The sequence below is a fragment of the Rutilus rutilus genome (assembly GCF_951802725.1).
Source record: "Rutilus rutilus genome assembly, chromosome: 12".
Lineage (NCBI taxonomy): Eukaryota > Metazoa > Chordata > Actinopteri > Cypriniformes > Leuciscidae > Rutilus > Rutilus rutilus.
This window is the reverse complement of record NC_140217.1, coordinates 8,691,546-8,718,256: the sequence shown is the minus strand read 5'-3', so window position 1 is coordinate 8,718,256 and position 26,711 is coordinate 8,691,546. Positions and strand designations below refer to the sequence as shown.

Sequence of the window (26,711 nt, the reverse complement as noted above, 5' to 3'; positions counted from 1 at the left end):
TGGGTGGATTTAACAATTGTGAATTTCCCCAATATTGCTGCTACATTTAGAAAACATAGTAAGAAAAACATATTTATTTTAATTCGCTTATTTCTGTAGTAACTTCAGAAGGACATCAGCGTCAGGATGGAGGGTTAATTTTCAGTGGCATCATGGAATAAGTTGGAGGATTATATGTTTATATTATATGATTATTTGACTGCATGTTGTTTTGTAAATGAGGCACAATGTAATGGAGAGTTTGCAAAGAAACTTTTGTTGAAAGATGAAGCAGCCAACTGTACTAGATCTGACAGCAGCTACATCACAAACCGCAAGTCAGGGCCGGCGATTGCTATAGGCGAACTAGGCGGTTGCCTAGGGCGACACATGTGTTGGGGGCGCGCACGCACTCTAGTGTCGCCCTATCTACTTCCCATATTAATCATAAAATTAGAACGAAACGCGAAATAAAACATGTTTATTAAACATGATCAAAGGGCGCCCCTCAACCACACGTTTAATTACTTATTAGATTGAATTTATGATTTTTGTCGACCATTTCTGGATTGGCGGGGCCGGGAGGGTTGCGTTACGTTACGTTAGGGAAGTGCTCAGCTGCTGGCGCGTTGATCGAAAATGAAGCGGTCTAAACCTCTGGTGCACAGGGACGAAAACGGAGAAAGGAAGAAGATAAAAAATAAAGCTCAGTATAGAGTAAGTCTTCTCATCTTAGCTATTAAGGTGTCCAATGAGATAAATTTACTTAGTATTGTAGCCTACATCACCTAATATTGGACGTTTCATTGCTGTCACTAAGCTAGTTTGCTAGCTAGTTACTTTGAAGGTGAATAGAAATGGCAGAAACAACTGTTAATATTTTATTATTTGAGATAGAACTAAAAGAACTTAAATATTTTAATTTTGTAGTGGTACATACATTATCCATAATAGCACATTTGTTTGTAGAAGGTATAGTTAAACCAGTTTAATGGTCATAATTTGCTTAAATTAATCCAATTTGGTAAATATCCTTGAACATTCTTTGTAGAATTTGTGTATAAACAATTTACAGTTGCAAAAACTCAATCTTGCCTAGGGCAACCAAAGGGCTAGAGCCGGCCCTGCCGCAAGTAAACAATGTCACAATGCTTTGTCTGTAAATAACGGTTTTATATGGATAAGGTTCTTAAAACACTTACTCGCGTGTAATAGCGAGTGGGTGTTGATACTGTTTCCTATGCAGTGATGCAAATCATAACAGTGGCCGTTTACTGACAAGCCTTAAAGGAGTCAACCACTTAAAACAGATCATTTCAGACAGAGCGTAAGAATGACTGTTGAAAATAATAGTTTTTACACATATATATTTGTTTTGTTTTTTGTGCAAATTTTTTTATTAAGATTATAAGAGAACCTTAAGGAACATATATATATATATATAAAAAATCCATATCATGACCCCATTTAAAGTGGCATTTTTGCTCATATAGCAAATGTGGTTAAGGTGTCTAATTTTAAGGTGTCCTTGTAATTATACATACATACATAAATACTTAGTAATATTAATTAACTAAATGTACTTTCTATAGGGTTACGATTAGTTGCATGTAATTATGCATAATTTTAGTTATTAGTAACTACATGTAATGTGTAAAAAGGACACTAAAGTGTTACCACAAATGTACGCTTTCATATTTTATATTATGTAGAGACCACTAGTTTTAAATTGTGCTTAAATGATAATGCTGTGAGATGGTTTACTGGAAATCTTTTTCCAAGTTTTATTATATATTTTGGTCAATAAAGATCCTTAGTTTTGACAATTACAAATCAAAATTATCACATGAAACAAAATGACAACATTAAAACAAAAGGGTAAGACTCTATATAAATTTTGATATTATATGTAAATGTGTGCATATTTAATATGATGGTCTTTTTCATATTAAAATGTATATTTTATATGGCACGTTTAATTCAGATTAAAAGCAATGGATATCAGGGTTATAAATTGAATAATGGTACTTCATTAAGTATTATTTTGGGGAATTTATTCTAGAGTACTAATGAAACATGCATTTTTACTTCAAAGTAAAAGGCCTTCAAGTACAAGCTACATATTTCACTGGTTATCATGATGGGAATCTATAATCTTCTTTAAAAGACATATTTTGTCTGTTTTACTAAACTAACAAGTCACATGACGTTCCTGTGAATTTTACTGCACTTTTATTTAAAAATAAAATCAATGTGGCGAGGGGGGCGTGGTCTGCAGCGGGGGAACAGGTGCGGAGACGAGCGGTGATGAAAAGGTCAAGTGAATAATGACTAACACCTGTCTCTAATTCTAGTGAATGGCAGAGAGACGGATATAAGCACCCGCACACCTGGGACAGGGGGAGAGAGAACTTTTCCCCATGGAATGTTATATTGTGCTTGGTGTGAGAGAAGCTTGGTGTTTTTCTGTTTGATTTTGGAGTTAATAAAGACTCAGACTTTCTCGCCACCTTGACTTCTTTGTCATTTTTATTTGAACCGTTTACAATCAATTTCAATTGGCCTCAGAGCTATAGTCAATCGTCCTTATGAAGATATATCTCTACAGTCATGGCAACATTTTATACCTTTGACCTAAAGCAATGCTTTTGAATTAAGTTAATAAATTAGTAATTTAATTATAGCAGTTCATAACCAATGATATTCAAGTGCCAAACAACTATAAAACAAGCTGCAGTTGAATTTAATGCTCAGTAATTTCAGGTAACACATTTCAGGATATAGGTCAAAGTTTAACACCTGCCGTGTCCTAGAGCCTTACAAAGTCAAGGCATTGAGAAAATTATTCATTTTAATGAGGAAAAAAACTGCCCTGTCTCTTGATTTCATCAGTCAGTTTCAAGGGCTAAGAAAAAAGATAATTTTTTACTTTTAAATATTTAAGTACAGTTAAATGTGGAAACCTTAATTTGACGAGTATATTTTTGGCTAGATACTTTGAGTAAAAGTCTGACACTGCACCCATAACCAAGTATAATTCTCAAGGAAATATCTTACCCTATTCATATGTAGAACCTTCTTTTTTATTTAAAAAAGTTTCTAAATTAATAGCAGCATATATATATATATAGGATGATAGAATTGTAGTGGAAATTACAATGGACATATATTACAACGGATAAAATAGGATCAACAGACGTGAATAGAAAGACCCCCCTAAAGATGAGTTAACAGTGTGCATATACTGTATGTGTGGCTGTTTTTAATTTCTGCACCTTCCAGTTCATTGGTTGCTGTGATTTTACCAAATCAAGTCACTTTATTAGAACTACAAACTAAATGGTTGTATAAAAATTCATAAAAGCTTATGCTTGTGTATTTAGAAACGTGTGCATACCTTCGCTAGCATGGCGATCACGGTACGTCCTCTGTGTGTGCGTACTGAGTCCTTCTAAATCTTGTGTAGATGATGGTCTCCTAAATGTGCACATACTGGCCTGTGATGCCATCCTGGATGCAGTCGCCAAAGGCTCCTGGAGGTCCATCCGTTCCCAGGGGCCCCGTGGAGACGAGTGATCCTGTGGCCCTGAGATCGGCGAGCATGACCCCAGACAACTCTGGCCAATCAGAGCCCGGGTGTCATTTCCATAGGAGGGGCTACAGCTCTCGCCGGTTGGTGGATGGAGTTCACGTGGAGAGAGGGAAAGGGAGAGAGATGACGAGCAGGAAGAGCGTTTCTCATTCTGATCAGCCGAATGAATGGTCACCTCATCCGGGTCTTCTTGGGGGAGGGATTGCTTACTCACTCCTAGCATGCTTAGTGGGGCAGGCAGACGAAAACGGAAGAAACGTCCTTTTTCTACAATAAAGTGACAGAGGAGTGACAAAGTGACACCAGGAGTTCAGGGGAGGTAACCAGAAAGAAGCATAATTTTATTATATTGTATAAAATGTAATAAAAAATACATGTCCTTCTCCAGGGTTGTAAATTAATGGGAGCTTGGGTAATTCAAGATACAAGATAAGGGGAGTTTTTGCGATAGCACAAAATATATTTTAAATGAAATCTGAGAGATTTCTGTCCCTCCATTGACAGTCCACACAACTACCAATTTATAGCTTCAAAAAGTTCAGTTTAGTAAAAAAATTGAGCAGTTTAGTAAAAAAATTCTGAAGAAACTTGATCGCTTTATATGATGAACAGATTGAACTTTTATTCACATATAAACATCGATCAGCAAACATAGACAAAAGTTCAACCGTACTTGTTTGATGCGCGAGAACAAACCTCATTGGTTCTTGCAGAAGCTCAAACATACTGCGTTACACACGAGAATGAACCTGCAAACATACTTGAGCTTCCATTTACCATATCTGTTGTGTGTGGTGATGAATGTTTATATGTGAATAAAAGCCTAAATTAAATACAAAGTTCTGTCATGAAACTAGATGGCGGAGGCTGATAGGTCCTTAACTCAATCTGCTTGCAATCACATCATTCTCTATAGGGCACAGCTGATTGGTTCCTGCTATATCAGTAGCCAATGAGCTTGCTGCTCAACCTTCAAATACTTGGTCAGCATTTGGTGTAGCAGTGCAGCACACTTTCAGAAAAAGGCTGTTGAGACAAAGCCTCCAGCACCATGGAGAGGTCCCACTCTGGAACCGCTCTTCTAGTGACTGGAAGAGAACGATATGCACCCTTCAGAAATCTAAATATAAGAGGGTGTTGCGCACCACCGTAGCAGCCTCAAACCCAACATGACATGATAGCCACTAAATAGACCTTAATAGTAGAGAAAGATTTTCCAACATCCATAAGGTCTTGCAGAAAACACAAAATATCAGAAACTGAGCACTGATATGATACCACCCGGTGCCCTTCACACCACTCCTCAAACACACGCCACTTACAGTCATAAAGGGACTGTGTAGAAGAGGCCCTAGCATTCTGAATAGTGTCAATAACACGTGAGGGGAACCCCAGTGTGTTTAAGTTTGACCTCTCATGGGCCAGGCACAGAGGGCAACTGTCTGGATGAGGATGGTAATTTTCCCAGTTCGCTTGGGACAAGAGGTCCGAGAGTGATGGGAGGGGCCACAGCTGGGCATACAGCAGAGGAATAATCAAGTCATGGTGTTTTGGGCCACCTGCTACCAAAATCAGTCAGGCTTTGTTCTCTCACCCTGACCAGAGTCAGTGTTAAAAGGCAAAGGGGAGGAACTACGTAGAGCAACATGTTAGGCCACTGATGGGCCAGTGCGTCCACGACGAGGGGGCATCCTCATCCAGTAGCGAGAAGAACATAGGACAATGACGTTTTCACGTGAGGCAAAGAGATCAACGGTAGCCTGGCCAAATCTCTCCCACAGCAGACTCAGTATCGAGGATGGATGCGCCAGTCTCCATAGAGTGGGTTCCCCCTCGACAAGAGGTCTGCGCCCCTGTTCAGTATGCCCGGGACATGGGTCGCCCGTAACGACAGAAAGTGCCACCAGCTCCATATTAACCCTTCAAAGTCGACTGACGCTCTAGAGCGTCAAAGTGCGCATGCCTGACATATCTATTAATAGCTTCGGAATGGAATAAGGTATTAACTTACTTTTTTTTCTATGAAAAAGCTGACATTCGTCTGCATAATAATGAGTAAACTGTGTTGACTTCCGCGAATGATAAGCCTTCCGATCTTCTACAAGCATTTAATAAAAAAAAAAAAAAAAAAAAAAAAAAAAATTAAGCCTTCCGTATTTGAGTGCAAATCTATAGCATTTTACCGCAAAACAGAGGACTGGTACTTTACCCTATCAAATGATATATAATGCTGTTGGTGTGTGAACCAATCACAGACCCATATAAAACAAACAAGGACATTATCAGGTGTCCTAGGAACGTAAAAAAGGGAGGGGTTTGTAATAAATCTCGCGCGTCTTCTTCTCAGACACAATCTTTTTATATACGGTTTTTGGACACGATACATTTGGATTACTGTGGAGATAGACGTTTTTGTACTGGTTAGATTTTACAGAAAATCAACATGGCCAAACGAAGATTCACAGCCGACTCGTGCCGAGCAAGCTGCTGCAATGATTTTTTTTGAGAGCGATGAGAGTGATAACGGATCTGATCCAGACCGATATGATTCAGATGAAGAGGATAAAATTCTGGACGGAATCGATCCATTTGAGGAGTAAGTATGAAGGCAATATTGCTGATAATATATTGTCTAATATGTATTGTGTCATTTTTTTTTATTAAAATTATTTTATTGTCAGAAATAACGGTGCAGTAATCAAATAATGTGCGCTATTACTATTAGTAAGTAGATTTAAAAATTCATGGGCCTTTGTCTGCTACATAAACGGTAGTACATTAGCTTATTGCTAAAATGAGATTGCAGATTAGGCCGCATGTAGTACATCTTCATTTGCATAGTAATAAGCTATATTTCGTTTACTTTGCTTGTCTATTTTATTGTAATGCTTTTAGGGAAATTTTATTGTAGCTTTTCAGAAATAATGGTGCAGTAAGCCTTATCTAAGGCCTGTACTATTTGTCTACATAAAGCTGAAATGGAGAGGGGGTTTGGTTTAGACATTGTATTTACTCATATTTTCTCATTTACATCATTTTTACTAAAGTAGTGTCATTTACATGATAGCCTACTAATATCATACTTTACATCATTGCTATGATAATAGAAATACTAATTTTGTAGTTAGAAGTTCTATGACTCTTTACTTGATGTAAAAAATACACACATGATGATGAATAGCTAATCTTTATTTACCACATTGTACTAAAGGCTGTACAACTTTTGATATGTGGGAATGTAAACTAATAAAAAAATCTGTGTGTTTTAGTCTAAATCAGGAAACCCCAGAGCAGCCGAGTAGCCTACATCTTCTGGTGAACCCAGGACCCAGACCGCTCGCCCTTTTCTACACAGCACCGCTTCTGGCCAATTACTTGATTGTAAATGTGTATCTTTCTTCTCTGTTATTATGTTATGTGTTTGTTTTATATGTTTGACAATGCAGTGGCTGTATTCGTGAGCCCAAAACAAATGTCCCATTGGGACAATAAAGTATACCTAACCTAACCTAATATTCTGTTTTTCCCCAAAAAACGTATGGTGACTACAGTCACAGAAATGTAAATATTTATTTTGTTTCTTTATATTTTTTCACCCAATTTTTTACAGGTGTTCTAAACCCTTTGAGGAATCAATATTTGATGTAAAATCCCTTATTCATTATGGTTTACTATTTTTATATAATAAAAAACAAAAATTTGAACTTCCGTTTTTTGTATTTCTTGGTGATATATCACATCAGAACCCATACAAGTGTCTCAAGAAGTGTATTGTCAATGCATCCACCTTATAGCTGAGGGTCTATAGAATCCAGAAATATGACTCTCTTCACTCTGCTATGAAAATTGACCTTTCCAGAAGCCAAAATATTAACATAGTGCCTGGCGGACTTAAAACCCCATTAGACCTTGAAGGGTTAATAGCTTGTGAGCAAGAGCATGAAGCTTAGAGGAGGACATCCCCCCTTTGCCGTTGATATGTGCTACTAGTGTTGTCAAAGACCCGGTACTTTTTTTTAAACGTCACGGTACCAGGTTTTCTCAAACCCGGTACTTGATGCATGTGCATGCCCGAAGCGCGTGCAGTTGCGTCCTCTAAGCACTGAGACATGGCGACCGGTGGTGCTGCTGATGTGGTGGCTGTAAATCCACTTGTTGATAAGAAAGGAGAAAAGAGACACATATGGAAATATTTTGGATTAGGCTAATGTCACGTTGCCATAAGTGGCCGTTCACATAGCGCGTTTTTTGCGCGTGCAGATTCGTTATTCCAAATGTAGGCGCACGGCATTTTCCAGGCGCACCTATATTCATCGTTGCATAGCAACGACAGACGCCACGGGAGAGCAAGCGCTTGTGGAAAGGAGAAACTTGTCAATCTCCGAATGCAACGTAACATGAGGAGAGTAAAGATGGAAAGCTCTTAAAGATTAGTTCCATATAAATTCACGGATAATTTGTTGTTTTGTCGTTAGTGAAAATCAATGTTGACCTTGTATTTGAAAAAGGATCCTCATATAAGAAACAATACTAAAATTCAGAGTCAGTTCATTCGCATTCGGAGATCGACTATTTTTGAAACGGTGCAAACTACGCTCTCCATAATGACGAGGAAGTATCAGCAAAGAATGAATTGATTTCTAGCCCTTTGGTACCGAAATTGGTACCAAGAACCGTGGATTTTCACTGGTATTGGTACCGAATACTGAAATTTTGGTACCGTGACAACACTATGTGCTACAGCTGTGGTATTGCGCATACCAGCGCGTGATGCCCCTGCAAATGGGGCAGAAAATGATTCAGAGCCTTCCACACAGTGAGGAGCTCCAAATAATTTAAATGGTCTGAGTGAAGTGTGCTTGGCCACTCACCATTTACAGTTCTGCCCTCCTGGGTGGCCCCACACCCTGTTAAGGATGCGTCTGTTGTTACCACTTTCCACAACATGATCATCCGAGGGGGGTCCGCATTCCTCCAGTGCTGTGCACGAGTGCGTCACTATGACAGAGCGGCACAGATTGCTTAAAGGGCTGAGATGAAGAGATAAAACCCACTTCATGAATGTCGTCATTCAGCCTGAGACATGTGATATTGTACCCTCACTCCTTCTCTGAATTGTGAGAGGCAATACGTTAAGGAGAGAATGTGCTCTCGCGAGAGATGCGCACGCATTAAAAATTAAGTTCCTAAACGTAAGTTAGGGAGGAGTGAGCCAATCTAATCTTTCAATCAACAGCCTGAGTATATAAGTAGCTGCTTACCTCTCTCTACTAGCATCAGCTGTTCCAGCACCTCTCCCTTTCCGAATCGTTGTGTGATCCTTCATATTTTTAACCATGGAGGCTCTCCCATTCGGATTGCAGTTTGGGCCCTCCTATCCGAACAAGCGGACTGGAGGTACCAAGGATCGTAAGTCCCTTGAGTGCAGCGGGCTCTTATGCGTTTACGTGATCTAAGCCCCCCGCGTCAGAAGGACAGTAGTTCTGCATTTTCTCTATATACCGTAGGCTCCCTCCTTCTGCGGTAGGGAAGTTAGCTTTGGATATCAGTGGCCTGTTTGCCTAGGGACAAGTACCTCCTCCTCCGTCTGTGAGATCTGGGAGCCCCATGTTCCTTTGACTTCATGGGGCTCCATGTCATGGACACAGAGGCAGGGCATTCTCCAGCCTTGTACTCAAACCTCCAGTCCCAAGATACTTTTGGGGGGTATATCAGAGCTTGAGTTGAAGATGCTTCATCGAGCCCCTCATTAGTGGAGAGCAGGCCAAATAAGTTTAACCTAATATCTTAAAGATTTTATGGGCAAACAAACTCATTAAATGAAGTTCCTAAACGTAAGTTAGGGAGGAGTGAGCCAATCTAATCTTTCAATCAACAGCCTGAGTATATAAGCAGCCGCTTACTTCTCTCTAGCATCAGCTGTTCCAGCATCCCTCCACCTCCCCAAACTCCACCTTTATCTTAGGTACCTTGCCCTTCGTAATCATATCCTACAATTAGCCACTGTGGGGGGTATATCAGAGCTCGAGTTGAAGCTGCTTCATCGAGCCCCTCATCAGTGGACAGCAAGCCAAATAGGTTTAACCTAATATCTTAAAGATTTTACAAACTTGTTAATTGAATTCAGCTCAAAACCCAGAAATATAACATTCTGAGCGGGAGTGAATTTGCTTTTGCCCGCATTCACTCTGAAGCCTAGCGCTGTGATGTGAGCGAGCAAACAAGCAGTGTTTTGCATCACTTTCTCTCTCGAATCGGCTATAATCAGCCAATCGTCAATGTATGTCAGGATTTTGAGCCCCGCTATTCTCAGCGGTGCTAAGCCCGTCTCCGCACACAGACAGAAAGCTCTTGGACTAAGAGATAGCCCAAAAGGAAGAACTGTGACATATGCCTTGGTAGGCCGACAGAACCGTCCTTCTTTCTTTGGAATTAGGAAGGGGGGGCTGACCTCGCCGACAGATATCCTCCGTCTTTTGAATGGAAATACAAAGCTGGGACTGTGGCTTGCCGCAAGATTTTATTGCCCTGCCTGGCATCCAGAGCAGGGGGGTTAGGCGGTCGCACAGAGGACATCTGGTGCGGCACAGGCTTTCTAGGAAGGCAAAGTGTGAAAGCCTCATCCTCCTTATTCTTGTCATTGCAGTGCTTGTCATTGCAACCAGCGTTCCAGCGATGCACCGCTTTTCACTATCGGGGAGACCAGATAGATTAAGTCACAGTGCACATCCTCCTATGACCGAGAGAGCCATTGAATGCCCGCTAGCTTGGACAGCTTGATGGGAATTAAGGACAACGAGATCATTGACAGTGACTATCTCCTTCCAGAGAGCAGGCGTCCCTTTCTTCAGTTGTTCTCCCATGTCGACCAGGAGCTTGGCCTGATAAGCAGAAAGCAGGGAGGAGACGTTGAGGGCTCTTACAGCCAAGGCCGAGGCTGTATAAGAGGCCTGGTGGATGGACGCAAATGATAGTAAATGTAAATGATAACAATTTAAATTTTTGGGTGAAGTAGGGTTGCTCAGGTGAGGGGGGCAGCAATGAGGGTCATTGCATGTTTTTGCATAGTCTCAGTGTAGGAATAAAAAGAAAGTAGAATACATGATTATTAACACCAGAAGAACTAATGATAGTAGTCGTCAAACAAAGTTACTCTGATGGGGACAATGCAGGAAATCCTCTGCAGCCACATGGTCCTACACACACTGTGAATCTTTAACAAAAACTGCCTGAATGTTAAAGAAGCAGAAATGTCTCTGTTGTAGGGAAAACTGGGGCATCAATAAAATTCAGAGAGAAAGGAGATGAAACATGCATTAAATTCGAATTTTCTCTATGTCTCTTTCTCCTCTGGAGGGCAAGACAGCCCTAGGACTCCACATGGATTTTTATTACCTGAGCTTCATACCAACCAAAAAGAAAATACAGCTAAATTATTTATGGACCAGTGAGACCAGCTTATTATAGTACATTATATTAAACATTATATTATTGGCAATACTACAACAATAGGAGAGCTTCTTGAAAGCTTGATGCCCAACAAAATCATTACTGGTGTCCTAGAAAAGCTCATGCCACCCATTTCTGTTGTATTTGTGTAGTTGACATGACATTTCAAGCAGCGTCAGCAGTTTTCTGCAGTCTGAGGCTACATCTACACATATCTGAATACATTTAAAAATGCATCTTTTTCTCGACACTTTGGCCTTTGTCTACACTGAGACAGCTTTTCGAAGACACCAATCTGGCTGGGGGGATGGGGGGACTAGAGAGGCCGAACCGTTTCAGACACCATAAGAAAAGAGGTGACAAAGTTGGGAGGAACACATTCAAATGATTCCGACTCCTCACTCTTGGCTGGTTACTATCACAGCCAGGGAATACGGGGGAAGTACTCTGGGTTTGTGCCAAAACAACAAGCTCAGAGCCCTCTCCTTGGACAGCACGCCAAATACGCTTACTCTTTTGAACTCGTGAAGAGAAAATTAAAGCTTTTTTTGACCTTAGATGCATGTAAACCTTTTGTAGGAGACCTCCAAAACAACATTAGGAACCTTTAAAACAACATACAGGGACACACTATTATTACATATTTTATTTAATTCAAAAGCTAAACAAAGTTATAAGGCCTTGTACATTATTATCAAGAATCTATATTTTTTTTATCTCTGCATTGTGATTTCTCAATTTCTCAGGTTCTCTCTGTCTGTCTCTTCCCCTGGGGTTTCAGTACCACGCCAGCATTAATTAAAAGTCTCCAAACTGGGCTATTTATATCACTCCTTCATCAAAACAGCCTAATGCATCCCACAAAAGAGGCTTTTTTGAGTGGGACATCCTTCATTTTTTATCAGAGTACCTTACCTAATAAATCATTGACACAATCAGGATGGAAAAGCTTTTCATTTACATTTTACTAGCTAGTTTGTGTCTGCTTTGCTGGTTCAATGCACTTCTTCTCAATTTAACTCTCAGCCTTGCTCTCAAGAGGAAGAGAGATCTAAGAAATCTATATTCATCCCAGCTGGAATTTTTTGCCACAGCTTTTAAAAGCATCATGTTGTGTTTTCTCAGCATAATACTTTCTACACTGCCATTGCAAATAATCAATTTATAACAAGTCAAGTCAAGTCACCTTCATTTATATAGCGCTTTTTACAATACAGATTGTTTCAAAGCAGCTTTACAGTTATAATAGGAAATTAATGCAATAACAGCCCTAACTAAACAGTCCCTCTAACTTACTCGCATACGAACACACGCAGATGTCCTTTTCAAAATATTCCCTGTTGCTATGATACCACAGAGATGGTTTTAGCATTGGATATTAATTGGATTTCATAGTTCAGATGTGACTTTCCAATACAAAGTTAGAGGAGGACATCAGGCATGTGTGTGTTCACATGTGTGTATACTGATGCAGTAGCATATTTTACAGAAAATGCAGTGCAGAAGTTTTATTGCTTCCAGGTCTCTATGAACACTTGCCACAATTATAGCATGCGCACACATACACACACGCACAGTCTCTCTCTGCTTGTATTGGGTGGTTTAATGTGCACAGTTGTCCTATAAATGAAGCGCCGTTCAGCACCTGGCCTCAGGTATCCAAATAATTGTAACACTGTGTTACATAAATAATTTCCCCCCACTTCATTTCCTTTCTAGCTGACTGGGTTCAGGCTTGACAGTGTGTGCTGGTGAGCCAGAGCAACTAGAGAAAATAAAAACCCTTCTCTCTTCCTCTGCCATCTCCATATTTATTCCTGCACACCTCTCCATCATTTCTACTCATCAACCACACTCCATTTGTTTAAATGGAAGAGACAGGAAGTAAGCAATTAAGACAGATGTTGTCAATTTACTGCAGTAATGGGAAAGAAAAAAATGCATTATAGATAGGGAAAACGAGAAAAGGAAAACATGAGAAGCATTCTTACTTTGTTCTTGTCTGGGTGGGGAGCTGTGGTTGAGTCTGTCTAACGAATCCATGCTACCCTCCTTTAGCACGTAATCAAAGCTCAAGATGAACATCATGACAACACCTTCTTCGTTCTTCACTGGAATGATGTGTGTCGCACACAGGAAGTCTGATCCTGTGGATGTAAAGTGACAAAAACAATATATTGTGAATCTTGATTATCTTTTTTGGTTTTGAAAGCTAATCAAATTCAACCATTAAGATCAGTGAGCATCTTTGCATTTTTAAATGACCACTTAATTCCGGTTAATTGAGATTTCTTCATATTAATTTGCTTAAGAAATTAGCATAAGATTACTAATAAATAACAGAGGCAGATGGTGGTTGTGGAGAGCAGGTTACATTCACTACTTTACTAACAAACATGCAGTTTTGTGTATAGATGTTGATGCTCATTCAATTTGACAAGTTCAGGATTTATTCCTGACAGGCAAAGTCAGGGGTCGCTATGGCAACTAAAGGGCAAGACAACTCTTGAGAAAGCACAATGGAGCCGTGGCTCTGATTCGTCTTCACATTTGATAGAAACCTGTGGATTGATGAGTTGATCAATACTGGAGCACAAGGGTTATCAGACATGCTATTAGCCATGGTCCCCCATCTTAAGACACAATTATCCTCATCATTGTCATAACAATTTTTAATCATCATTCAGTTTTTTCCAGTGCATTCATACAAGCAATTGACTTTACAGTGATGATTTGGTGTTTGAGATTTGGTCACAAGGCAAGATTACACACAATGTCACTGTTTCTGCAAAAACTCCACACAGTTCTTGGCACTTAACATGGATTTCCTTTTTTGTTTTTTTTTCAAACGATAAAAGCATATTCCGGGTTCTTTAGAGAGATACAATATTATTGAGCATTAAATTCAAAATCAATCTAACACAGTTTTTTTTCAACCTAGGGGCCAGAACACACTAGGGGGCCTCAGCAAACTTCCAAGGTGGTCGCAGGATAACTTAACAATCGTTTAAATTAACATATTATTATTAATATAAGTGATATTATTATTTATATATTAAAACAATCTATCTTAATTAAAATACTAGCCTAAAACTTTGCGAATCACCAAATTTATTTAATGGTTATTTTACCTAAATAATATATTAGCCTTTGCATCCTGATCATGGTTCACTGTTATTGCTAGTAGTCTTGTCCAAATTTTTGGTTGTATAGATCGCAAATCTCAAAAAAGAAAGGAAAACAGCTTTTACACAGATGTTTATAAAGTAAACAGAGTAAACATTATAACATATAATATAAAATAATATAAAATAATATAATATAATATAATATAATATAATATAATATAATATAATATAATATAATATAATATAATATAATATAATATAATATAATATAACTGTGGCGAGCAGGACGAGGTTGAGGGCCGTGGGAGGACGGCGCGAGGCCGGTGGCGTGATTAATAATGAGTGACACCTGCGCGACGCACCGGTCTCGTATCTCTCACGGAGGAGCGACAACAGTGAAGATCGAGAGAGGACAGGCCTAGACTTGTGTTTTGTTTGTTTTATTATATGTCATCCAGCCATCCAAGTCTCGCAGTGTCTCAATCCGCAAAGGAGCCAGGAGAGACGACATCTCCTTCACAGTGGATGGCGAGGAGATTCCACGCCTGGCAGAACAGTCGGTGAAAAGCTTGGGAAGGCTATATACAGTTGACCTGTCAGACAAAAACATGGTGGTCTCGGTGACTGCACAGCTCACTGCTGGTCTGAAGAAGATCGACCAAAGCCCTCTACTTGGCAAGTTTAAGGTCTGGTGCTACCAGTTCACCCTGTTCAATCGCATAATGTGGCCCTTAAAGCTGTGTGACATCCCCTCTTAAGCAGTCCTGAAGATGGATGCTAAGGCAAACAATTACATCCGGAAGTGGCTAGGCCTTCCCCGATGCCTGTCAAGGGCAGCTCTATTCGGAAGGAACACCTTGAGACTTCCGCTGAAAACCATCAGCTTGGGCTATAAACTGGAGAAGGTGAGACTGCTGTTCGAATTAAAAGATTCACCCGACCCAGTGGTACAGAGTGCCAAAGTCCAAGTCAGAACAGGAAGAAGTTGGGACGCATCACAGGCATTAGACCAGGCCATAACTCGGCTGAAACACCAGGAGGTCGTAGAGGCGGTGCAATATGGCATGGCAGGTCTTGGATGGCGAACACCATCCAAGCCATGGTCGAAAGCCTCAAGGGAGGAAAGGAAACAACTCGTGATTTCAGAAGTCAGGAGGGGGGAAGAGGAGGGCTACAAGGTTATGGCAGTGACCCAATCCCAGCAAGGTAGATAGACCACCTGGGAGGCTGTCACCGACAGGTCCATCACGTGGTCGGATCTATGGACGTTGCCCCAAGCAAGGCTAAGTTTTTTGATCAGAGCCACGTATGACACTCTCCCAAGTCCCCAAAATCTGCACCGCTGGTACGGCACAGAGGAGCCCTGCCAGCTTTGCGGCCACCAACGTCCCAGCCTCCAGCACATCCTCTCTAGCTGCAAGACTGCGCTGAGCCAGGGGCGCTACGGGTGGCGTCACGACAGAGTTCTGCGAAAGCTAGCAGAAGCCATCGAAGCACGCAGGCTCGAAGTGAACCGTGCCCGCCCAATAACATCACACCCGCCCATCCAGTTTGTTAGACAAGGGGCGAGAGGCATTCAGTAGCACAGTAAGAGAGAGGTCCTTGCTGACACCTGGAGGGGAGTGGGCCCTTAGAGCTGACCTGGATCGCCAGTTGAAGTTCCCTCAGGAGATCGCCATAACCTCCCTCCGGCCAGACATCATGATTTGGTCCATCGCCACGAAGACCGTCATTATGGCCGAATTAACCATGGGAGGATGGGCTGGAGGCCGCCTTCGAAAGAAAAAAGGAGAGGTATGCGAAACTGGCAGCTGCGTGTGCACATGCTGGGTGGAGAGCATACACCTACCCAGTGGAAGTTGGTTACAGGGGCTTCACTGGAACCTCCATCCAACGACTCCTTAAGACCCTTGGCATCAGAGGTGCCAAACTAGAGAGAGTCCGCAAGGAGCTGGCAGAAGAGACAGAGCAAGGGAGTTTTTGGCTCTGGCTCCGTAGAAAGGACAAGGCTTGGAGGAAAGACGATCCTTCTAAGGCTGGCTGCAGGGGGCGGCAGGGAGACGTCCCTGTCGCTGCTCCACCACCCGGAGATGTTCCGGGATTAAAGGAGCGAAACATCTGTGAAGGGTGGCTCCCGGCTGACGACCCTGCAGCCGGACCAAAAGGCACTGGCGGAAGTGCGTCAGGCAGAAATGCCTTGCAGGTGGTCCCACCTGTGCTTACAACTATGTCACAGCAGTCGTCCGTGAGGGGCTAATAATTATTTTATTATTAAAGTTGTGAATGTTCGCCGGTTCCCGCCTCCTTCTTCCCACAACATTGAACTGTGTTACAATAACATAACATAACATAACATAAATCAACATAATATAATATAATATAATATACACTGGCAAAAAAGTTGCTGTTTGGATTTAAAGAGGCAAATACTTAAGAGTCTATGACTAGATCATTATTGCAGTGATTATTATGTTTTTAGCATGTAATATGTTTGGGAACAGTTCTTTAACCCTAATTGATGGAGTGTGTAGCTTTTCATTTCTTAAACAACCATGAAGATACAGCTCCTGTGTATTTACTTATCTTCTATCGCCTTACAATCCATCATGCTCTTTAAGGTCACAAAGTAGGCTTTTGATAGTACCTAGAATCTCTAAGTCCATTAAAGGAGGGAGAGCGTTTTCACATTTTGCTCCTAAACTCTGGAATAGCCTTCCTGATAATGTTCGGGGCTCAGACTCAGTCTCCAAGTTTAAAGACTCTTTAGCCTAGCATTCATATAATGCATCACCTAACCATATACAGTTATATCAGATCAAATGGACATGATTATCCTTGATTAATGTTATGAACAGCAGCTACGCTAATTATTTTCTATTTGCTTCTCTGTTTTATCTTGGGATGCCCATCCTGAGGTAACTAGAGAGTTCCAGTTTGGAACCAGCCTATTATGAAGACTACAGATGCCCAATACCTACAGTATGAAGAGACGACGCCAAGTCCTGTGAAGACTTCAGATGACGCCAACTCTGAATCAACATGCACCAATGCTATATTCTCTAAATGTCATAATCATTTGTTAACAAACAAGTATTCATTACTTCAATGAGGTCATTGTATCTGCATTAAATTACTACATTTTTTTAATTAATACATTTTTAGCTAACTGTGATTTTGTAACTTGACGGTTACCTCTGATAACAAAACACTCTAAATTGTAATATGGACTCATGGTCTTTCTGTAAAGCTGCTTTGAAATGATGTGTATTGTGAAAAGCACTATACAAATAAACATTAATTGAATTGAATTGAATGACACACACATCATGGCCATATTCCAGGATGACAATGTCAAGATTCATCAGGCTCAAATTGTGAAAGAATGGGAGGGAGCATGAAGAGTCATTTTACACATGAATTGACACCTCTGAGTAAAGACCTTAAATTCAAGTCTTTGGGATGTGCTAGAGGAGACTTTACAGAGTGCTGGACTTTACAGACTGCTGGACTACATTGGACATGGCAATGTATGCTCCTCTTGATGGAAATATCACATTTATATGTTGTGCATCAATTTTAGGGGCATTCTAACTGCGTTCTCTAGGCCAGTGGTTCCCAAACCTGTCCTGAAGGCACCCCAACACTGCACGTTTTCTTTGTCTCCCTCATCAAACACACCTGATTCAACTCATCAGCTCATTATCACATGGGATGTGCAGTGTTGGGGTGCCTTCAGGACAGGTTTGGGAACCACTGCTCTAGGCTACATCATGCAGTGAGCTGTTGCCCTGCATCTTGTTCTTCACCGTCAACTGTATGAAAAGACAGATGACCTACATAGGTCTGGGGCAGGTGCATTTAATGCGTTAATTTTAACGCCTTGTTTTTTTTCCATAGCGAATTAATTAAATGAACACGTTAAATCGACAGCCCTAAATAAAATAATATAATATAATATAATATAAATTGATCTGACCTCCTTAGTAAGCATCTCCCTCCTTTCACTGATAAATTTTGAGTTGAACAGTTTAGAGCTCTATATTACACCCTTCACACTGTACATGGAAATCTCTGCTCAACTGCGTCACATCACAAACGGTCATTGTCGTTCATGGTCGCTGCAAATCACTGTCAGTGTGATCGCCCTTTCAGCACAATGAGCTCACCTGCTTTGACAGTTACTTGTGTTCGTTTTTTGAGAATCATCTCAAGAACAATCAGAGACCAGTACAGAGTTTACTGTGACAAGAATTCCCTGTTTGATTATTCCAGCCTGCAGGAGCAGCCGTTGTGCATATGCCTGTAGAATCAGCTCAATTCAGAATAAAACTGCTTGAATGATCACATGTCGGTGACAGAGACAAGCAGAAGAAAGAAGTACTGTTAGTTTGTGTGCTTTATTTTGGGCATGTGATCTATAAATATGAATAGAGTGAACTTTCACCCGGTGTGCCTAGAGTTTCTCTGTCAATCTGTGATATTATTAGCAGCTGTGCAGGCACACACACACACACACCACAGACCTTCTGTAATCACCACCTGCAGAACATCTATAACGCACAAACACTCACACACACCTGGAACTAACAACAGCAACCAGTGCTTAAAGAGCTCAGATAAACAACATAATCGTTATGGCAACAGCAATGACAGTTCAGAGCACATGGTTATATGTTTGGTTATATATATATCATGGTTATATATCATCTCTGAGGTTTTTGTGACTGCTGTGCAAAGGCAAATCACAGTAACTACTGTATTAATTTACTCAACGAATTATGGTTGACCCCAAAGGGGATGCTTGAAAAGAAGTGTAAAAACCTGAATAGAATAAATAATAGAACATATTATAGTACAAATAGTACAGAATTAAGAATCTTATATACTTTTATATTTTCATAGAACCAATAATAAAAAATAATAACACTAATTAAGCTAAAATTCAGCAAGTCTGACATTTTCATTCGTCTTTCTAAAGATTGGTTAGAAATCTTGAGATTAATTTGTTTATTTTAAAATTGTTTTATTTTATCGATAGCAGTAGGTTTATGTTTCTATTCAGGTTTAAATACCCAATGGTATTGGTGCTTAAATTGTCACTTTAACAATACAGTGTGAATTTAAAAGAAAGCAATTAAAAGAAAACAATTTCCGAAGACCAAGAAGAAGAAGATGAAGATGCAGATGATGATGATGATGATATTTAGGGTGGCACATTTTTTTTTAAACAGCCCTGCTGTGAAACGGAAAGCAAATGGTTTGGGTCGGCTATGATCAGATTCAGAGGAAACAGAATGTGAAAACTGATATAAAATCAATCGAAATTTGTGTTTCAGAGTTGCTGTATAATGGGTTTAGCCTTTGTCGGGCGACATAGCTTTGGAAAAAAAAATCTTAAATGAACACTACTACACTATAAACCTTATTCAGGGTAGACATTATATTTCATTTAACTTGAATGAAAAAGGGCTTTGAGGGACAGTCCTTTCAATGGGTTGTGGGTTTTACTGTTGTTTGCTATGGTGTTGTATTTCTTCAGAGTATAAAGCATCTAGTTGAACAGGTGTTCCACATAATAGTATAATGAGTATTTTTGCATAGTTAGAACACTGTATTGAATAATTAGTATCCAGGACTGGAAAGTTTGAAAATTAATGATACTGATAAAGTGTAGTAATGAATTTAATGTAATCTCTCCCTTTCTTTCTGCAGTTGACAGATGGAATACAAGAGGCAGCTGTGCCCAGAGTAAGCAGACTATGACCCTCTACTACATCTCTGTCAATATTACCACATAATGCAATTCATCCTGAGATAGATAGAGAGAGAGAGAGAGAGAGAGAGAGAGAGAGAGAGAGAGAGAGAGAGATGCAGTATGAACACTTTAGGCCATAAGGAAATATCTGCAAGAAAAGCATTTTGTGCTCCAGTAGTTAGTTTTTATACTTTACCATGTCAGAAACTTTTAAGTATAACAGGTGATTGACAAATGTTTCACATGCAAACTTTCTACCTCCACATCTTGAATCCACATAGGCCACGTGTCCACCAAAGCGTTTTTAGCCAGCTGAAAACGCCAGGCGCTCTGCTGAAAATGCATATCTGTGGGCGCTTGAGAGCACTTCGGCAGTGCAGCTTTTTTATTCAGTTGAGCAATTTGCTTGCTATGATACGGAATATCTGTGGAAGTGTTACTAGTATCTCATTTCGCAGATAGTTTGTTTCTGTATTGTTTCAATATAAAAATGTAGATACAATGTAAAGTATTTGCTCTGGCTCTTGTTTTAAATGATTTTGTTCCAATATTATGCTTCTTGTTGTTGCCTGTTGCTGTTGTACAAGCAGGATTTGGCAGTTGGACGATGTGGTATTTGTCCCGCCCCTCTTCCACTGTGATTGGACGGCTTGATAAAAAATGACAGTGACTGTGTTTTACCCAAAGTTGAACATTCTTCAACTCTCAGCAACCGGTAAAAAAATGCAGAACGCTCAGCGTGAAATAGATGCACAGCGCCTCGTCATGCTGTTGCCGTTTTAAAAAACAATTGGAAAAATAAGCTAGCCTCCGGAAAAAAAACGCTATGGTGGACACATGGCCTTACCCTTCAGAAAACTTTCTTTTTTCACACAATTACAACTAAAAGTTGTAAGGAGCTGAAAGGAGTCTTGATATAAAAATCTTGATAATAATAAATATTAAATCTTGATATAATAAAATATAATTGTCAGGGTTCTGTCACTTCATCCTGGTTTATTCTTGGATTTGTGGCAGAGCCATGACACTCCTGCATTGTCTTGTCTTTGTGTGAGCATGTGGTTTCAAGTGTGCTCGAGCCACGTGCCCTCTTGTCCGCGCGCCTCGGAGCGTGGTGTTCAGATCCCGGCACTCATGTCTAGTTTAGTTTCGGTTCCATGTCAGGGTTTGTACACTCATCCTCCATGTTCTGTCTCTCATGCAAGTGCACAGGTTGTGTATTCATTTATTCACCGTGCGCTTGTCAAATGTTTTGTGAGTGCCTGGTCGTCATAGTTGGGTAAACTTCTATAGTGGTGAATGAGATAATACATGAAATATATTTTTGTGTTCCCATTTGCTCAAATAGCAAAAGAAAAACTCCACAATAGTGTTTTCACAACTTTCAAAAATAGAGACTGATAACAGCAGTCAGAAGAGAGAAAGATGTCAACTTTACCGTCTCTCTCTCAGCCGCTGTATTAGAAACACGCTCACAGCAGCGTTAACTAGTTTTCTTGTAATTTAATGCAATGTAATATAATACTAAGTTTAGTATTATAAATGTACATACAAATAAATATATATATATATATATATATATATACACAGTGGGGAGAACAAGTATTTGATACACTGCCGATTTTGCAGGTTTTCCTACTTACAAAGCATGTAGGTCTGTAATTTTGATCATAGGTACACTTCAACTGTGAGAGACGGAATCTAAAACAAAAGTCCAGAAAATCACATTGTATGATTTTTAAATAATTAATTTGCATGTTATTGCATGACATAAGTATTTGATCACCTACCAACCAGTAAGAATTCCGGTTCTCACAGACCTGTTAGTTTTTCTTTAAGAAGCCCTCCTGTTTTCCACTCATTACCTCTATTAACTGCACCTGTTTGAACTCGTTACCTGTATAAAAGACACCTGTCCACACACTCAATCAAACAGACTCCAACCTCTCCACAATGGCCAAGACCAGAGAGCTGTGTAAGGACATCAGGGATAAAATTGTAGACCTGCACAAAGCTGGGATGGGCTACAGGACAATAGGCAAGCAGCTTGGTGAGAAGGCAACAACTGTTGCCGCAATTATTAGAAAATGGAAGAAGTCCAAGATGACGGTCAATCTCCCTCGGTCTGGGGCACCATGCAAGATCTCACCTCGTGGGGCATCAATGATCATGAGGAAGGTGAGGGATCAGCCCAGAACTACACGGCAGGACCCGGTCAATGACCTGAAGAGAGCTGGGACCACAGTTTCAAAGCAAACCATTAGTAACACACTACGCCGTCATGGATTAAAATCCTGCAGCGCACGCAAGGTCCCCCTGCTCAAGCCAGCGCATGTCCAGACCCGTCTGAAGTTTGCCAATGACCATCTGGATGATCCAGAGGAGGAATGGGAGAAGGTCATGTGGTCTGATGAGACAAAAATAGAGCTTTTTGGTCTAAACTCCACTCACCGTGTTTGGAGGAAGAAGAAGGATGAGTACAACCCCAAGAACACCATCCCAACCGTGATGCATGGAGGTGGAAACATCATGCTTTGGGGATGCTTTTCTGCAAAGGGGACAGGACCACTGCACCGTATTGAGGGGAGGAAGGATGGGTTAATGTATCGCGAGATCTTGGCCAACAACCTCCTTCCCTCGGTAAGAGCATTGAAGATGGGTCGTGGCTGGGTCTTCCAGCATGACAACGACCCGAAACACACAGCCAGGGCAACTAAGGAGTGGCTCCGTAAGAGTCCGTAAGTGGCTCCCCATAATCCCCCTAATTCAATAGAATTCAATCAATTCTTCCCCCCATCTGATCAAGCTTACTTATTTTATGTATTAGAGAAATCTAATACATTGGCAAGCCAACCAAACAACCTTTTGTTGTTTCTTTGTGTCATGTGCTCTCCTGTCTGTTGTCTGACCCCGTCCCTCTTGGTATCTGATTATTTGTTAATTTGCTCCACCTGTTCGCAATCCTGTGCCAGTTTGTCATCAAATGTTCCAGTTGTGTGTTGCCTTGCTGGTTTCAGTCCTGTCCAGTCCTGTCCTGTCCTGTCCAGACAAGCTGCCAGTCATGTTTCCCCCAGGGGTTATTTTTTGCTTTGTTTTATTTTTTTTGTCAAATAAAAGCCCATTTTCTCTGCATCTGTCCTTGCCTCATCCCTCACCAAACCCTGACACTAATAACAGAAAAAAGTACAAATATAAAATAATAAAGACTAAAATTGCAACGCTGCAACAAGTTAATTTTTATGCTATACATTATGCTAAAAGATATGTAATTTTCACCATAAAAGTGCAATCTAAAAAATATACTGTCTACAACAAAGTAAATTTTAAATAAACTAGCTTGCGATGCTTGCATTTGGATACTGGCTTAGCTACGTGTAGAATACAATTTATTGCATGACTGAGCAGATATCCATATAGACCTTATTCAGAGCAGCGCCATGACAGGTATGAAAGTGAGGCTGTGAGGGATAGACTTGCCGTGTTTCCAATGGCATCCGCTGTAAAAAGCTGTATAAAGCTCCTAGATTACTTACAATTTTCCACAGCTTACATTGTCTGGAGTTTTTTGTCAACTGAAATGTCTTGAAAAGATATTTTTCCAGTGTTTCATGAGCAGAACAATACCAAAAAAACACATTAAATAACAGTACAGCCCATTGAAGAGATGCGTGTCTGTCCTTCACAGCCTCGCTTTCATTCCCATTAAAAATCAAAGATGGCGCTGCTGTGAATAAGGTCTATTACAGCAGGAATGTTTGCAGAGTGCAACAACCAGCCAGTTCCCTTTCAGTTAGGTCACGTTCTACGTAGTCGGACATACTGTACTGATTGGGATCACGCTTAGGGAGCCTGTCATCTTCGAGTATTGAAAAAACGAGCCAATGCACATTGGCGTGCGAGGTTTGCATCTTGCGCTCCACCCCGCAGCGCAGGTATAAACACGGAAGCGGGTGCACGAACCACTTGTCTTTCGCTTCGGAGCCGATTGGATTCGATGTCTCTGAAGAGTGTTGGAGTGTTTTTCAACGAGCGAGTGTGTCGGTGCTTCTTCTGGAAGTCTCTCCCGGTGCTGGTGTGTTACAGCGCGAGGTGCAGCGGTGAACGCGAGCCCTCTGAGCTCTCAACTGCTGTTTTAACAGCATTCTTTGTGTTCGTTTGTTCTGACGGTCGGTTAGAGGGCGAAGAGGGTGAGTGCTTCACTGGCACAGGCTGCACCATCTCCTGTCAGTGTTGCTGGCCAATCCCAGAGGAGACCTACTGCGCCGTGTTGAATGGGTGATCTGAGGATCACAGTGAGGGCTTCCCCACCCAGTAACCAGTACCCGTGGGCCCCTTAATCCTCTCCCTGTGGAACGTGCTGGTCCCTCTGTAGTGGACCGACCAGCCGTTTCGTTCGGGACTCCTCCTGAGGACAGGATGTCGATCGCTGCATCAGAAGGGGAGCTGGACTCCGGAGATGATGATTCGGCTGCGCTGCCTCCTTCTCCCGCTACTGAGTAGCGTTGCCAGAGTTGGATCCAGAAATGTCAGCTATGCTGAAACGGGCCGCCGAGACGGTTGGGCTCGCATGGAACCCTCCACCGTGTCCCGAACCGTCTCGGTTGGATGATTGGTTTCTCGGGGCGGGCCGGGCTGGTCCTCAGCCTGCCGCCCCAGTGCCATTCTTTCCAGAGCTACCAGAAACCGCCTTAGTACCTCCTCCCCCCTCTCTACCCTTGACGGAGGAGCGGTGCAGGGATACGAGGCTATCCCTCCAGTGAAGCGGTCTGTCGCGATGCAGCTGTGTCCGGCGAAGGCTACCTCTTGGAAGAGTGATCTTCGTCTCCCCTCTTGTGCCTGTAAGTTCTCGTCCATTCTCACGGGCAAGGCTTACAAAGCCTGTAGTCCCGTCGCCACTAGTGCTGGATCACTGCTGACCACGGGCTCCGCTTGGATCCTCAGCGAAAAACAAGTGGTGCGTGCATCCGCTTCAGTGTTTATACCCGCGCTGCGGGGCGGAGCGCGAGATACAAATTTCGCGCGCCAATGTGCATTGGCTCGTTTTTTCAGTACTTGAAGATGATAATCTCAAACAGTCCTGGTTGGTTATGTTTGGTATTAACCTAGGTGAAAGGCAAATTCAGAAAACCATCTAGGGAATTCTATTTTGCGTGTGTGTGTAGACTGAAAGGACAAGAGAAGCTTAAGAGATTAGCCCTATGGAACTGAATAAGAGCTTTAAACGCTTGAATTTCGTTCTGCTGTGGTGCTGTTTAAATGAATTAAGTAGTCCAGGGGCAGATGAAAAACATTCAGCAATCTTATATAATTATATATTTTAAAATAAATCATATATATTTTAGTGCATATTATTTTATTATAGAATTATATATTTCCCTTTGATGGATGTACAAAAATACTTAATAAAAAGGGATTTGCATTATGTAGGACATCAAAAGGACAACAGGTCAATTATGTGTGGTACAACACTAAAATCAGTCTCAGTTTGAGAATGAGTATGACTGTGTGAGTGTATGGTTCTGTACACACACAAACAAACAAACGTACACATGTTTGTGCAATGTGGACTTACAGAGGTATTTTAAATCGCTCCATTACCATGACCTCCATAAATAAAGAATGAATCTGTTGACCCAATGACGTCTTAAAGGAAATGTGATCTAATGCTTGTCTTGAATGTATAAAGCAGGAGAAACCACTGTAAAACTAGAAAGATAAACTGAGAGAGGTTAACAGGGCACATGAAGCTCTCAGCATTAACTATTTTAAACTACTAAAGAGTTCAGATATGCTATTGTCCATTGCTATAAAAAGAGCAGACCTGAAGTTATCTGAATGCTAGATTTATTGAAGATTGATATTTTACAGCATCTCCAGTGTAATTTTTTTTTTCTCAGTTAACCTTAAAATCTGCTCCCTGTGGTAACATTTAAATTAGCTGGTTTAAGTCAAAGTCAAAAATGTCATTTAATCAACCTGACAAATTAGGTTGAAATTATGGGTTAAATCAAGTCAAGTCAAGTCATTTGTTTCTTTATCATCAAGATCCTTTTTTACTGTGTTTTACACTCTACTTGAATAATACCAGTATATTTAGATGTTACCACAAAATGTGCACTTTTGAGCATCAGCATCTACATCTGCAAATGGTTGCTAAACAGTTTGCATGTAATCTAGACACACTGGGTCTCATTTTCTAATCGTGCATATGCACTAATTTGATATTTCTGAGTATGAATATTTTCACAAACAAATCATGATTTATCAGAAACTTTAGTACTAAAATGAATCATACACCTGCAAAGTTGGATCTGAACATTTCTGTCAGTTTCCAAGTCCAACTTCAAGTGTTTAGTTAGTTTGTTTTTGCTTTTTCAAAGTCTTGGAAGCAAGTTGGGCATTTTGACAATGGACATCTAAGCTGAACAATCTGCTATTGATGGTGATCACACTGAGAGTCACATTGTTTTTTAGCCAGATAATAAATGTTGTATTGTTACACAAACATTTCTCAAAGGAAATGATTTGGTCTTTGATGAAATATTATTGCCATGTGGAACCAGCACTCTTATTGTAGTACAATTTTAGCAACATTTTTATAGGTTTGATCATATTGCTCGTTTTCAAACTCTGAGAAGTTTCTGCGAGCAGTAGCTGCATCGATTGGGCGACCATCACAGCATGAAAGCAAAAGTAAATCAGCTCAGGTACTGCTCATGTTTCAGTCTTCATTTCCCACACATAAATTGCATTTAGTGTCCTGAGGTGAACTGTGAAATGTGTAGGGGAAGAGTTACAGAATTTTGCA

General features: G+C 40.8%; 1 protein-coding gene across 3 annotated transcripts in view; it reads right to left on the bottom strand.

Moving 5' to 3' along the window:
- LOC311301455 (potassium channel, voltage gated eag related subfamily H, member 7) overlaps nt 1-26,711 on the bottom strand; it is an 81,054-nt gene that overhangs the window by 35,420 nt on the left and 18,923 nt on the right. For all 3 annotated transcript variants that reach the window (XM_084426578.1, XM_084426579.1, XM_084426580.1), the window contains exons 3-4: nt 13,012-13,167; nt 3,377-3,838 (exon numbers count right to left, since the gene is read on the bottom strand). In XM_084426578.1, coding sequence (XP_084282704.1) covers nt 3,377-3,838; nt 13,012-13,167 — 618 coding nt within the window. The remainder of the gene's footprint in view (nt 1-3,376; nt 3,839-13,011; nt 13,168-26,711) is intronic.